At 43.6% G+C, this 13859-nt stretch overlaps 1 protein-coding gene across 3 annotated transcripts; it reads left to right on the top strand.

Moving 5' to 3' along the window:
- Positions 1 to 472: 472 nt before the first annotated feature.
- On the top strand, positions 473 to 13580 carry LOC101078462 (lysosome membrane protein 2). 3 transcript variants are annotated; one of them, XM_003965222.3, is made up of 13 exons: positions 473 to 957; positions 4709 to 4866; positions 5385 to 5532; positions 5678 to 5869; positions 5966 to 6057; positions 6336 to 6455; positions 8477 to 8655; positions 10751 to 10869; positions 10975 to 11048; positions 11146 to 11197; positions 11373 to 11525; positions 11680 to 11721; positions 11918 to 13580. In XM_003965222.3, the coding sequence occupies exons 1-13, from the start codon at positions 835 to 837 to the stop codon at positions 12026 to 12028; spliced, it is 1563 nt and encodes a 520-aa protein (XP_003965271.2). In that variant the 5' UTR covers positions 473 to 834; the 3' UTR covers positions 12029 to 13580. The 3 variants fall into 3 exon arrangements, with proteins under 3 accessions (XP_003965271.2, XP_011602906.2, XP_011602907.1); XM_011604605.2 differs by lacking the exon at positions 473 to 957 and adding an exon at positions 3622 to 3743; XM_011604604.2 differs by lacking the exon at positions 11680 to 11721 and having other exon boundaries at positions 474 to 957.
- The last annotated feature ends 279 nt before the right edge of the window (positions 13581 to 13859 follow it).

Here is a 13859-nt window from a genome sequence, read left to right as displayed (position 1 = left end):
AAACCAGAAGCAAGTCGGAAACCTTGAAGTTTTGCAGGAAGTTGAGGTTTGTAACTGTTGGTTGTAAAAGGCCTGGCGTGTTATTGCAAAGCAGGGCTGTAACTAACTGCTTTATAATTCAAATAAAACTGCAGCTAACGATAAAAACTTGAAAAATCCTCCGAAAACATGGGCCAGCAAGTATTTTTCCTCTATGTATGCCTCTTTTATCGTTCTCGTATGGGTGTTTAGGGGCCCTTTTCTACGACCTCGTTAATTTCCGCGACACATTTACCGGCTCTTAAACTTTAACTAATAATTACATTGTAATTATCCTCCGCTCCCGCTAGTGTATGACCCGCTGTCTCGTGAGGAAGACAGCTGCCGCGGGCGAGGGCGCGCGCACTCATCGCCCGAGGAGGCACAAACCCGCTGGACCAATCAGCGCTCTCCTCGCGCGGAGGCGGGGAGGAGAAGCGTTATAGCCCGCTACAAGTGCCCCGCGTCACTTTCCTCCTTGGGCGCGTGGTCACTCACCGAGAGGGGCTCGTGCCGGTAATATTTGCGAGTCACTATCAGCTGCAGGTGAACAAACTCTAAACGGGTCGCCTTGGAAACCGACTAATTACCCGGTGTGTTAAAGCGCTGCTCGCCGGTTACTGGAAACCAAAAGACAATTAGCAACCGTGCAAAGTTTTGTTTTGTTTTTCCTCCTTAAAAAAAGAAAAGAAGCGTGTAAAACAAGATTCTGCAGAGGATTTGCGTGCAGGGAATTAGCCCGTGAAGGAGCGGAATTTTCATTCATTCTCAAGTGGATCTCTTTCCCCCCCTCCCACGTTGGTGGCGCACGCAGACATGACGCGAAGATCATGCCTGGTCCCTGCGGTGGGGATCCTCTGCGCTCTCCTGCTGGTCGTCGGGATCGGTTTGGTTGTGTCTCAAGTTTTCCGCACTTTAATGCACAACCGCCTGAAGAAGGTAATAAAAGTTCGTTTAGACTCTCCCGGGCTTTTTAAAGAGCGTCACAATGATGGGATTATACTCAGTGTGTGCAGTCTGTTCGGTTATAACTTTTATTACTTTGGTTGCCCACCCATTGAGTCATTCATTGTCTTTATTGCAAGTTTTATTCATAAAACCTGTAGAGAGCACAAAAGCGCATTATGTTCTGACACCTGTTGCTTGGAGGTGGTTAGTGAAAAGGATAACAACCTATATTGATGGTCCTCCTTGGATCCTCTGGAAGGGAATGTGAAGTAGACACTTTGCCTAGTTTTGCCCTCTGCTGGGGTACCCAGAGGTCAAATGTGTTCCATGTTTTCTGTTCATGAAGGGCACCATGAATGGGCTTATTTTGAACATTAGGAGGTTCAAGGCAGTTTACTTTCCCCATATTTTTCAGGCTGGAAGAGCATCTAGACTTTTTTGTGCATAAAAGGAATAATCTGTTATTTTAAAAAGTGTGCTGTTACTTGAGTGCCTTTCAGAGGGAGTTATGTGCAACTTTACCTTCTTGTTATGTTTCTTGTTTGGCAATATTTTTGTCTGGTATAAATCCAGAGGAAGTTCTAATAGTACACTAATGTGCTTTTCTGACTACAGAGAGCTTGTATCAAAAGAAATTCCAGAGACAGCAGTAAATGGACACTGTTTGAACTTGTTGTAGTAAAGGGTAAATACAAGCTTTTGAATTACAAATCCAATTTAAAAGAACTCTTAAGGCACACTGCTGCAGGGAGGAGGGGATTGTCTGCCTCATTTGACTCCCAGAGCTTTGATGGCGGGGATTGTTTACGGCAAGCATGTCCAAACCCAGTCCTCGAGGGCAACAATCCATCCGGGTTTTCAATCTCACTGAATGCATTTTCAACCTGGTAAGACAGAAAACCAGTTGTGGATCCCTGGATTCTGGCCTTCAAGCACTGGGTTTGGACACGCCTGGTTTAAACCATCTGGGGTTTGACTATGGTAACTCAGCCCCAGGTGAAGAAGGTTGTTTTAAGAATACCCCAAAGAGGAACCAGGTCAAGGATTGGTTCACCCTGCCTGCCTCAAATACCTGATTCAACCCAACATCTCCAATTTCTTTCACCAGGTGGTGGTTTGGGCGGCCCAAAAATACACCCAAAATGCAGAAACAGACATGTTCTATTTGCAACATGTGCATTCCTTTCCAAAATAGAAACATTAGGATTAATCACATGCTTTATCCGTCACTGTCATTTAGACTCATTTTACAAACTATTCTATCTTTGCTACGGTATTTATCTTCTAATGTACATTTGTGAGGATAACTCGTAAAATTATGTTTGGGTGGGACAAACAAAGTGTTTGCAAAAGGAAAAATTCCCTGTTCACTCTAGTGATTAGGCTTTGCACTGTAGACATTTGGGTTAAAAATCTAAATCTAAGTAAACACTGGAAGGACTTGGTAATTAGCTGCAAGTGCAACAGAAAACAGTGTTTCTGGGGTAAACAGTGCATAAAACAAAGAAGCGGGGGAAGGGCCGAGTGACGCAGAGTCTAGGTGTCAGTCTGGAATTTTCACCAGAATTTGGCTAATTTTCAAGCAATAGTAAGATGTCAACAGTTCTATGTTGTAATTTTTTTACTAAGTAAACACTACACATGGTGGTGGGAGATAAGGGCTTCGCAGCCAGGCCCACATATCATCAAAAATATTCATCACGGTTATATCAGGTTACTGCCTTGTCCTGCTGTCAGCTGCATGACAGGTCTCATTCCTTTGAAACCCTCCCAGCAGCAGACACTGACACGGCTTCTCTCACACTGTTTTATTGGTTTATTGAGAGACCAACTGGGGTTGCTTCCCTGTGAGGCAAAAGGAGTGGGTGACCTGCTGACGAGGAGATGTTTAACAAAAACAGGAGTTGATCCCAAATGAAGACAGGGCGGTTTTACAAAAAATAAAATAAAATTTAGAAATAGGTTCTGGGAGGGTGAACGGGTGTTGCGTTTAGAGAACGTACATTTGAACTCCAAATGATGAAATCAAATCTTAATGACTGCAACGTAATCTACAGTGATAGAAAAATGGACCAAAAGTGAATTTCTGTCAAGGTCAAGGTGTTGACTCTTCAAAGAACCATTTATTAATTTCATTTTAGAACTTTTAAACCAGTTCAAACATCATTACGCCATATGAGAGCACTTAAAGCACTCTGTGAGATACTGTTATCATAAATAACATCGATCCATGTCATTACCTTTCGTAATGCCGGTTAATTTAAAATCAATTTAGTGCCGAGCTTATCTATAGGGTTGAACGTTTATTGAGGAGCACGTTGCATCCGTTCAGCAAGGTCCCGGTGCACATGCCCTCGGCTGGTCGGCTTTCTACATCTGCAGCTGATAACTTCTGAACATTGCATATCATTATGTAAAATGAATTTGGCCTTGTGGAGGCTTTTTTTTGTCGTTTCTTTGGCGTTTGACCACTACACCCTCTTGGAGAATGCAAAGCTTGTGCCACATGACTGGAGGCCATAATCAATCCTCTCTCGCTGCCTCCGCAGTGTTGTTTTTACAGGGCTCCCTATCAAAGCAGCACCATATGTATTTTGTATTCACCTGCTGCATGTGTTTTCAGATAGGGAGTGGTATGTGAGTAGCGGTTGTCGGCACTGAGATAAGAGGACGTGTTCCTGTTTTTCGCGTAGCACGCTGAGAGGGTTACCATATTGATTGTTCCGAGCATGAAAGGACGACATAGAAAGACCACGCTTTTCCTTCCTCAATCTAAGGTGACAACCTCATTGTCCTTGGCTACTCAACTAAAGCTTTGTCTCCGGACAAGTGGAAGAGAGCCGCAACGGGGGTGTGTGCGTGTGTTTTTGTGTGTGTGTGTGTGTGACTCTAGGGGTCTTCTGTACATCCCTGGAATAATGGCATGTTTGGCTGATGACCAGAGTACTGCTCTTAACTCTTAAATACAAATCCCACATAATTAGGCCAAAGAGAGTTTGTGATGATGAAAGAAATGCTAATCCAATCACCCTGTCCTCTTTCTGTCACCCCCGCATGGTTTCCTTTGAAGGTTCTCGCTGTGAGTCGTGTTATCGCAGCTCGGAGGCAGTGACTTCTGCCGTCCCCTGACAGATCTCTGGCTCGCTGTTTAACGGAGTTTTCGCAGCGCAGGTTCCTTCCTGCACTTTCGGGGCCTCAAGGCTCAGCCCAGAGGAATGCAGCGCTGATCATTAAGGTCACAGGCCTGTGCAACCAGTGGGCATACGGCCCACTACATCACATGATGGCTCTCCCCGAGTGCCCGTTGCCATTAGCAACCGCTGACAATGAAGCTGTGTAAGGGGGTCTCCCCTAATGCCATTCATGTGTGGAGCCGGTGCTCTTGTTTAACGCTCAGACAGCGGCGCTCCTCCCCGACCCCCCAAGGTTGTTTTTGTTCTCCGGGTTGTTTTTACAGGGAGTGGACTTCGGAAGAACACGGTTCAGAACATATGCTGGCTTTTCCTAAACTCCTTTTACACACAGCAGCGAGCGCATCATCATCATAAGGAAGCCATTTAGGAAGATAAAGTTGTGCTTGTAACAAATCAGATTTGGAGGAGGTTTATTTTAGTCATGATATGATAAATTGATCAAACACAATTGCTATATGTTAAGTATTTAATGAATAACTGGTCTGTATGAAACACATCTTCATTTATATCTGAATAAAACATCCATATTGTGTTTTGTGTCTCAACAGGAGATTGTGTTAGTTGAGGGTAGCCGAGTGTTCCCTTCATGGAAAAATCCTCCCCCGCCCGTCTACATGGAGTTTTTCTTCTTCAACATCACCAATGAAGAGCAGATCCTTAAAGGTGGGAAGCCAGAGGTCACCCAGGTTGGACCCTACACATACAGGTAGGGTAAAGGTGGATACTGGCAAAGGAGACATACCTAATGCACAAGAGGCGATACATGACTGTCTCTAACTTTTTCAGATATGGTGAACATTCATATAGATAGACCAAAGAAGAACTGAAAGAATTGGCAAAACTGTCATGTGGTTTTTTTTATGTCAGTGGGGGACTTTTGATTAGCCCGCTGCACACTCATAAAAGCAGTTTTTGCAGACTACTTTTTTGGCCCAGTTTCATTTTGAAGCAATGATGAAATGTTATTTGCAGAGCGCTTGTGTCAACGGAACATGTCAGCTGCTGGGCGTCTGCTTCTGTAATCTGCTAATTCATCTCAGTTGAACCTCACAAATCGTCCTGATTTGTTCAGTTCATCCGCTGATCCCCTTATATAAATATCAAGGTTCACTTTAAGAAGCATTGCAGAGGCATGCCATCTGATCTGCCCATCTAATATTGATCTGACTGCTTAACTTCAAACACATATTGAGCTCATTTATGCAATAATAATTGTTTTCTCAGGGAGTACAGGTATAAGGACAACGTGAGCATGGTGCAAAATGGCACGAGGGTGGTGGCTTACAACACCAAAAGCTTTGTGTTCCTGCCAGAGAAGTCTGTGGGTGACCCCTCAGTGGATAGCATCACCACTGTCAACATTCCTGCCTGGGTGAGTTGTGAACTTCAGGTCCCAGACAATCAGAGAAAAGGGGGCATCCAAGTGGGGAAAAGGAGAGTTCTGAAGATTTAGCCCCAGTTGCCCCTCAGTTATAAAGAACGATAAAAGAATTCTTTTCTTTCCTGTCTGCCTCTAGGCTGTAATGAACAAGGTCAAAGGGAGTTTCTTTAGGTCCGGCATGGTGGCCATGTGGATGAATTCAGTTAACAGTGGTTTCTTCACCACTCGTACCGTCCATGAATTGCTGTGGGGCTACGAGGATCCCCTGCTTGCTCGGGTTTCTTCCTCCAGCCCCGATGTGGAGAAGGTCTTTGGCCTCATGTACAAGGTTTGCACGCCGTCGTGATTTTCACGTACAAAAGTCTGCTGTGTGTATTCTGGGCTAATCTTAAAGTTGAACACATGCACCTCTGGATCTCTTTAGAAAAATGGGAGCAATGATGGGGAGTTTGTGTACCACACCGGCCAGCAGAACTACTTGGATTACGGTCGCGTGGAAACATGGAGAGGAGAAAGGTAGTGTAGGCAGCAAACGCACAATTCATCTCAAATTTTAATCTACCACAGTGAAACGTAACCTCTCGATTTAAAAAAAAAACTTGTCTGTGTCTTCCTTCTTCTGTGGGAACTAATTATCATCCTCCTCCCTCGAACAAACAATGTTTCTGCCATTAAGAGGGGCTGATAATGGTGGTGACAGCAGAAGTGCATATTTTCAAAACATCACATGCCACAAGAAAGAACAAAAGAGAGAAAGAAAGAATTCAAGTGTGTGCTCCTGTGTTTGATTGCAGCCAGCTGAGCTTCTGGAATTCCAACCAGAGCAACAGCATCAATGGGTCCGACGGAAGTGCTTTCCATCCTCTGCTCACCAAGGACGAACGCATTTACATTTTTACCCCGGACCTCTGCAGGTATGAGCTCCCGGTTCCTGTATTTTCCCTTATTCAAGGGTGCTAAAGTTAACATGCTGGTAACAATTCCTGGGAACACACTGTTCTCTATTGTGGTGCGGAGAGAGAGAGAGAGACTATGATCTCCAGAACAGGTGTAAAAGTGGGCAAAAGGGTCGACTGAGTGTCTCATTGTGGACAGTTTGCTTTACGGTGGCGTGATTATCGTCATAGTAAACACTGGCTGGGTTGTCTATTTATGGTACACAGCTTGGCCTCAGAATGCTGGCTTCATTTTGCCTCACAGCGGGAAGCAGGCTTTCATATGGGGAATGGAAATAAATTCACAGGCTTTGGATCTCATGGATTGTTGTACTGACATCCTGAGGCCGTGTCTGTTTTCTCGCCAAGCCTTTATCGCGCATGCTGTAGATGGCAGTTCAAAACACTAACACTGAGTTTCCTGGAATAACTTTATGGTAAGGCATGTGGTCGGCATGTAATGGGGATGAAGGGCGGGTGAGCAAGGGGGCAAAACCGTGGGAATGAGACATTGAACCAGAGAAAAGCCAAGCTGCGTTGTTGGTTTGTAAAATCACCCACTCACAGCTGAAATCACCCTGTTTTATGATTTATTTCACAACTTTATTGTTTTTTCCCTATTGTGCATCTTTTTTTTTTTTTTAGCAAACAGTTCAGTAAGTTGTGGCTGGAGTTATGTGAACAGAGAAAAGTACCTTGTAATGTCTGCAGCAGCTGCTCCAAGCATGGCTATGTAGGTTGCACTGACAACATGCCTGGAAACTACGTGATGTCCTTCCACCCTTCAGTGTCGATTACCAAACGTCTAAACCTTCACCCACTTTTTAATAGCTTCATTGTGACCGTCTGTGACATTGTGACCAAAGACAGACTCCCTTCTGGTTTCCAGCATTTCATAATACGGCCCCGATAGGAAATGTTCCATTAAGTTGATGAGTCCGGTAACCTTTCGCACACACAGCTTTGCTCTAGTTTCTCAACCTCAAGCTCCACATCCGAGTAGCTCGGCCCACACATGTGCACATGTGTTTTGTTAAATAACATCTGGGATTGATCTTTGGGATTTTTTTTTTTAAACAAAAGTTCTGATCTTGACCTCATGGGGTAATGACCCTTTGGTCCAGTTACAGACAGCTCTGCCAAAAATTCCTGACAAATTGAGCGCAGCTGAAATGCTCAAATGCCAATTTGATCATTCGCATTTTCAAAGTTGTGGGAGGAAAATAAAAGAGCTTCTAATTTCTAAGAGTTAGTAAATGAAATGGGAGCAATTCTCCCACAGTCCGCAACAATATCTGAGAGGATACAGATTTTTGCTTTCATATAAGTTTTTATGGGAACTGAAATGTCCTTACTTGTTAAATAACAGGGGGGAAAAGTCCTGCTTCCTCTTTTTTCCCCTCCCTTATTAAAAGCTGTTCTGGTTGCCTGATGATTAGATTTTTTAAAGCCCTGTAATTGCCCATAAAGCTCGTTAATGACCGCGGTCAGCCGGCTTTTTTTGCCTGATGCAAAGTCCGTGTTTGTCACCTGGCATCTCGGCTCTGTTTGCCCGCCACTGCAGCCCATTCATCTCTGTGTTGAGAACAGGCTGACAGAATCTGCACACTGCACATCTCTTTAAAGCCTCCCAGAACAAGAACTCCTCTTCTTGCAGAGGAACACATAGGCCTCTTTGCTTGGATTCTCACACCAATGTCAAGTGAAAGGTCTGTTAGATATTGTTGGACGATTATTGGGCCGGAGAAGAAAAGCATCGCCCCGGCCAGTTGGCAGACGCTGTATAGACGCCTTTGTTGAGGAGTAGAATCGGTGGGATTCCCCAGACAGGCCAGAAGAACGAAAAGAGTAACCTCCTGACAGCAAAGTTTCTCCCATACTTATCCTTAAACAATGAAATTTCCAGAAGGTCGAAGCAGAGCCGCTTTAGTTGGTGACACATTTGAGTTTCGGAAGTACTTCAGTTTATGTCAACCTCCTGCCATTAATCTGCCCTCCAGGTCGATCTACATGGAGTTTGAGAAAGACGTGGAGGTGAAAGGAATCGCGGCCTATCGCTTCACACCACCGCGTTCTGTTTTGGCCAGCAAAGAGGAGAACCCGGCCAACGAGGGGTTCTGCGTCAGCCCAAAAGAGTGCCTGGGCACGGGACTCCTCAAAGTTAGTCCCTGTCGCAAAGGTAAATGTCTTCATTCATAAGCCAAATTCTGTTACGGAACGGGGGTTGAACAGGACCCAAACGCAGGCCAGGACACAGTGATGGAGAGGTCAACAGGTTTTATTTACAGAGGATTGGGATGGGGGGGGGGGGCACGAGCACAGCCCTCCAGGACTGCATAGCACCCAGGGAACAGACGCGGCCCTCCAGGAAAACAGGGAGCAGGAGCGCTCTACAGGAAAAAGGGAACAGGAGCGGCTCTCCAGGAAACAGGGAACAGGAGCGGCTCTCCAGGAAACAGGGAACAGGGAGCAGGAGCGATCCTCCAGGAAATGCAGAATACCAACACACAACGAGGGAGACGAACTAACAACCTCACAAGACAAACAGACGCCCCTGCACTGACAGGCAGGCACAACCTGCTTAAATAGGCAGCAAGATGTAAATTGCCTACACGTGCGCCTGCCCGCAGTGCCAGCTGCACCTAATCATGCTCCATTCCACCCCCTGCAGGACAAAGACCGACACAACCCAGAACCCCAACAAATTCATCGGTATTAGATAGAAGGAATTTAAAACATCGGCATATGAAGATGTAAATGTGTAATTTCCTCTGGAGTGTAGCATGATGTGTGTTTGTTGACCTCCAGCTCACGCATTCTGGTTCATGTGCGTTCACGTCAATGGTCTCCTCCCTCCTCTTGTTAGTTGTTGGAGACGACGTTGTCTAAGGTCCACAAAATGATGATGTGTTAGCACTTTGCAGATCTTCGTTCTCAGAGCAGAGGTAGATGGATGTGGGGCTCATGATACCCTTTTTTTGGTCTACAGTGCACAACAGCCAAACCTAGCTGTGAAATAAAATTCCAGTATTGCTCCTTTAAACCCCAAACAAAGGTTTGTTGTTGCTCTGCTTTTTCTGCTGAATTTGATTTTTCCAGCCTCTGTCTTACTCTTAAATCTGTCAAAACGCCCCGGTTGCCAGCTATAATACCCCCTAAATAAACCATGTGACACAGCTCTGTAGTCTTCGAAACACCTCAGGCGCCAAGTGACCAGTAAGTGAGGGAGGAGGTTAAGCTCTGTCACCTGATTGCGGTCTTATGGTCAGACGTTATCTATACTTCCCCATTTTATTTTCTGTACTGTACAATTTATGTACTACTAAGTAATGTTAGCAAAAGGTCACATAAAGGTTCCTGTCACTGTGGAGTGTCTAAATGCTCTTGTCAAATAAGTGTGCCATTGAGTTATATTGTTAAAAATGTAAATTTTGCAAACATAACTCAAGCTAAAGCTGGGGAGGATTTGCATACAGTACGTGCAGGCTAGACAGAGTTAGCATAGTCATTGCTAAATCTGTGCTTGTCTGCAGCCATGACCTTGGTAGTTGTCACGGGAACAGCCTCTCTGGTGACTACAGGTGTTCATTTGTTGTTGCCTGGAAAAGCGTCACCTCTGCCCCACTTCACCAGCAGCTCATCCGCAGCAACTGTGCCTCCGCCAGCAAGTCTGTTTAAACAACAGAATCAGTTTGACGCTGGGGCGTCACTTGGAGAGGTTTACCTGACCATAGTGTTCCTGCACGATTCCCGATCTTAATCATGGCTATATTATATTAACACCATGTTCTGTGTTCACAATGTGAGGAAGGAACTAAACAGGAGAAACAAGATGTCACATCAGGATATCAGATGCAGCTCTTGGTACATTTACCAAGTGGGTCATGGGTCAGTTCATGCGTCCATTGTTTATTTGTTTTGAAATATTGCCAGTGAGTGACATGTTGCGTGTCCTGTGGGGAAGGCGCCATGGTGTTTCACATCCCATCATTGCCTCTCTAGGGGACCCACTAATGTTGCTCTGTCGGCGATTTCCTTACTAGATTCTTGATAAGATTCAACATCAAACGGCAATAATAGATGATAATAGCCTATGTTTAGATCACCACCAGAGAAAGTGCTTCCTGGAAATGTGTTCATCTTATTGTATGACAGAAAATGTGTTGAAACTGTTGTTTTGGGTTTATTTTTTAGAAAATAAGTAGCTTATTTTGGCTGCTAGCGGATGTTAATATGAAAATAATTTGCCAACATTTTCTCCTTCCCTCCCGTAGGTGCTCCTGTGGTTGCATCTTTTCCCCATTTTCACCTGGCTGATGAGAAATATGTGGATGCAATTAAAGGAATGTCCCCTCAAAGGGAGCATCACCAGACATTCCTCGACCTCAACCCGGTGAGCCTCGCATGTTTATTGAATGAATACAATGTGGCGCCCCCTAGTGGCAGGTTTCCAATACTGCAGTCACCTTTTGTTAATATTTATCATTTGTGCGTGCAGACTACTGGAGTGATTGTTCGCGCTAATAAGAGAGCTCAGGTTAACATCCTGTTGGGCAGAATCCCGGGATTCCCGTAAGTTACTGCATCCAAACACGAAACCTTCTCAAGCTACTCTTCGGAAATGTCTTGCTTGTCCACAGTGATTTAACCAATCTATCTGTTTTAATAGGAAAACTAGATCACTGAATGACACTGTTTTCCCCGTCATGTTCCTCAACGAGGTATGAAACCCGAGAACGCACACAGAGATGCAAAACGGTGGTGGATAGTCATTAAGTTACGCCATTATATGTTAAAATCATATCTTTTGTCTTGATGTCAGACAGAAAACCCACCTACTACTCAATAGCGCACAAATGCTCTGGGTTTTAAGTTCTTTCCGCTTCCTCTGGATAGAGCGTGGTGATTGATGATGCATCTGCGGCACGGGTGCATAAGCTGCTGACCATCTCCACCGTGGTCTCCAACTTCCCTCTCATCATCATGGGCCTGGGAGTCGTCATGCTGGCCATCTTCATCGTCCTCCTCATCAGGGCGCGCCAACAGAAGGTGGGACAGCACTTTAACCCTGATGTTTTTTGACTCTGCATTAACAGCTCCCCATTTGCTTGCTTTGTGAAGCAATTTACGCATAATTCACTGGTTTACTTAACCAAACAATAATATCCCTGTGCATGTATTCATCATGGATGTCTCTGTGCAGAATGAAGTTAAGCGTATTGTGTTTACCAAGGCTCTCTATTCTGTAAGTCTTTGTGTTTTTTGCCTGGTTTCCTTTCTGCTTTCCCTAATCAAACTCCTCTCTCCCTCTCGCCATTAATTTTTCATTTCTATTCCTGTATGTAGCACGGTGACTGTTCTGATCTTAACACATCACCCTGAAGTTACATCAGAATAAAATGATAAGATGAGTTTTAAATCTTGTTTTCCCGCGCACACAGGCGTCCACAGAGGAAGATACTTCTTACTCCCCAGTCAACGACAAGGAGAAAGAGGATCCGCAGAATGGAACCTACATTGGTTTGGCGGATAAAAACAACCCCCAAGCTTAAGGGAGGGAAAGAAATGTTTGAAAAAGGGTTTTTTGACTCAAACCACATGAAAGCAAAAGAAGAAGGGGAAGAGGGGTCTTTTGTTAGTCACAAGTGAGTCTGTATGTAAGTTTTTGAGCTATCCTAGGTAAGAAATCATTTAAAAACACAATTATGCTAGTTTATTGCTGTTGAATCAGTTGCTGGTGACCAGAAGCTTCAATTCTCTATTGAGTTCAGGTGAAGATGAATCAAATGAAGCACACGCTTTAAATCTCAGGTGTGGATGAGTGTTTTTTTTTTCAGTAGAGTGATGGGACAAGGGTAATGAAGTCCTCAAACTAAACATTTTTCAGGTCGCTCTCTAGTATTACTAAAATCCGTGAGCAGAACAAAATGTTCAACCAGAGTTTGTCATGAGCTTTCAATCTGTTAATTATTGCTGTGTTAATTGCATTTAAGGCTCAATTAAGGGTTGCAGAACATGTTCATAGCTGGTCATTTTCCCTGTGGGCACTGTGGATTGATGCCTGTGCAAGTCCCTGTCGACACACCTGAAGAAGTTTCGGTGTAACTTTGTTTTTTTGTATATACAGTGAACGTTGCTGAAAGGCTTGCCTTCCTGTCTTCAGACAGGGATGATAATGAGATGAAACACTGTATATTTTGGATACCTTCCTTTATGTAAAGAAAAAAATAGAAAAAATGTAAATGTTAATGTAGAAATGTTCACATCTTTAACTAAACCTTTACTAATGTCGCTATTTTAGCTGAACTTTCACCCACAGCCATTTGATTCAGAGACTACTGAAATGACAATTTTTCCCCATTTTTTGAAGCCTGTTTTTTTTCCCCTCCGTGGTTTTGATAGAAAGCCTCAGCACTGCCTGTGCTAAATATGATATTTTGACCCAATATTTGTGGAAAAAGCCTGTGCACTGAGACATATGTTGGTTGTCAGACTGAACACAAGGGCTCATGAGGTGCGCTGTGCCTCTTAATTAATCAGTGTTACTAGACAGATGTTTCAAGATGTTTCACAGATTTTAGCTGGCAGGATTGAACTGAACTTTTATTGTACAGAACAGTAGTCTGGTGCAAACATTAGATAGCCAAGTGCCTTTTAGTGTATTATAAAATGCAGAAGTGCTTCCATTGAACTGTGACAAGTCCAGCTTTTTTTAAACTGCTCCTGGTATTGACACAGGAATGAATGATTAACATCTCACCACCTTATCATTTCCTGCACCCTTAATAAGCAGCCGTGGCTGTTTAAGACGTTTAAGGAGAGTCTGTGTCATTGATTTAATGTTACCTGTACACTGTGATTCAATAAGTCAAGACATGAAGTATGCATAAACTGATGCATGTAAAACAGAGTAAATAGAGGGGCGAAAATTTAAACTGCATTGCCCTATGTGAACTTATGTGCCATACTTTGATGACAAATGTATTTCCTGAAGTTATTGTTACAACCACAGTGTAAACATGCTCAAAATGCCAGATTGTATTGAAATGTGGACTGTTAATATTGTTTTAATGTGTACACACAAATAAAAGTAGTTTAAGTAAATGTACGACTCTCTTTTTATTTATTTATTTCTAAAAAGGTTTATAATCTATGACTATGACACACAGCTTTATGGTCTTCATACTATTTCATACTACATGGAAAAACCTGTATGATTGTAATTTATATCTTAGAAGGGCTGCAGCAGAATAAATCTCTTAACCAGTTAATAAATGGATTATACTACATCATAAAATTATAATGTTTGCATTTTCAATACTAGAAGTTTTTTTTTTTTTTATCGATTTCTTAAGCGCTATTGTGGCCGCGACAAACGAAGGT

The sequence above is a fragment of the Takifugu rubripes genome, chromosome 6, assembly GCF_901000725.2.
Source record: "Takifugu rubripes chromosome 6, fTakRub1.2, whole genome shotgun sequence".
Classification (NCBI taxonomy): Eukaryota; Metazoa; Chordata; class Actinopteri; order Tetraodontiformes; family Tetraodontidae; genus Takifugu; species Takifugu rubripes.
Note: the sequence above shows the minus strand (reverse complement) of the source record. Positions and strands in the feature narration are given on the sequence as shown.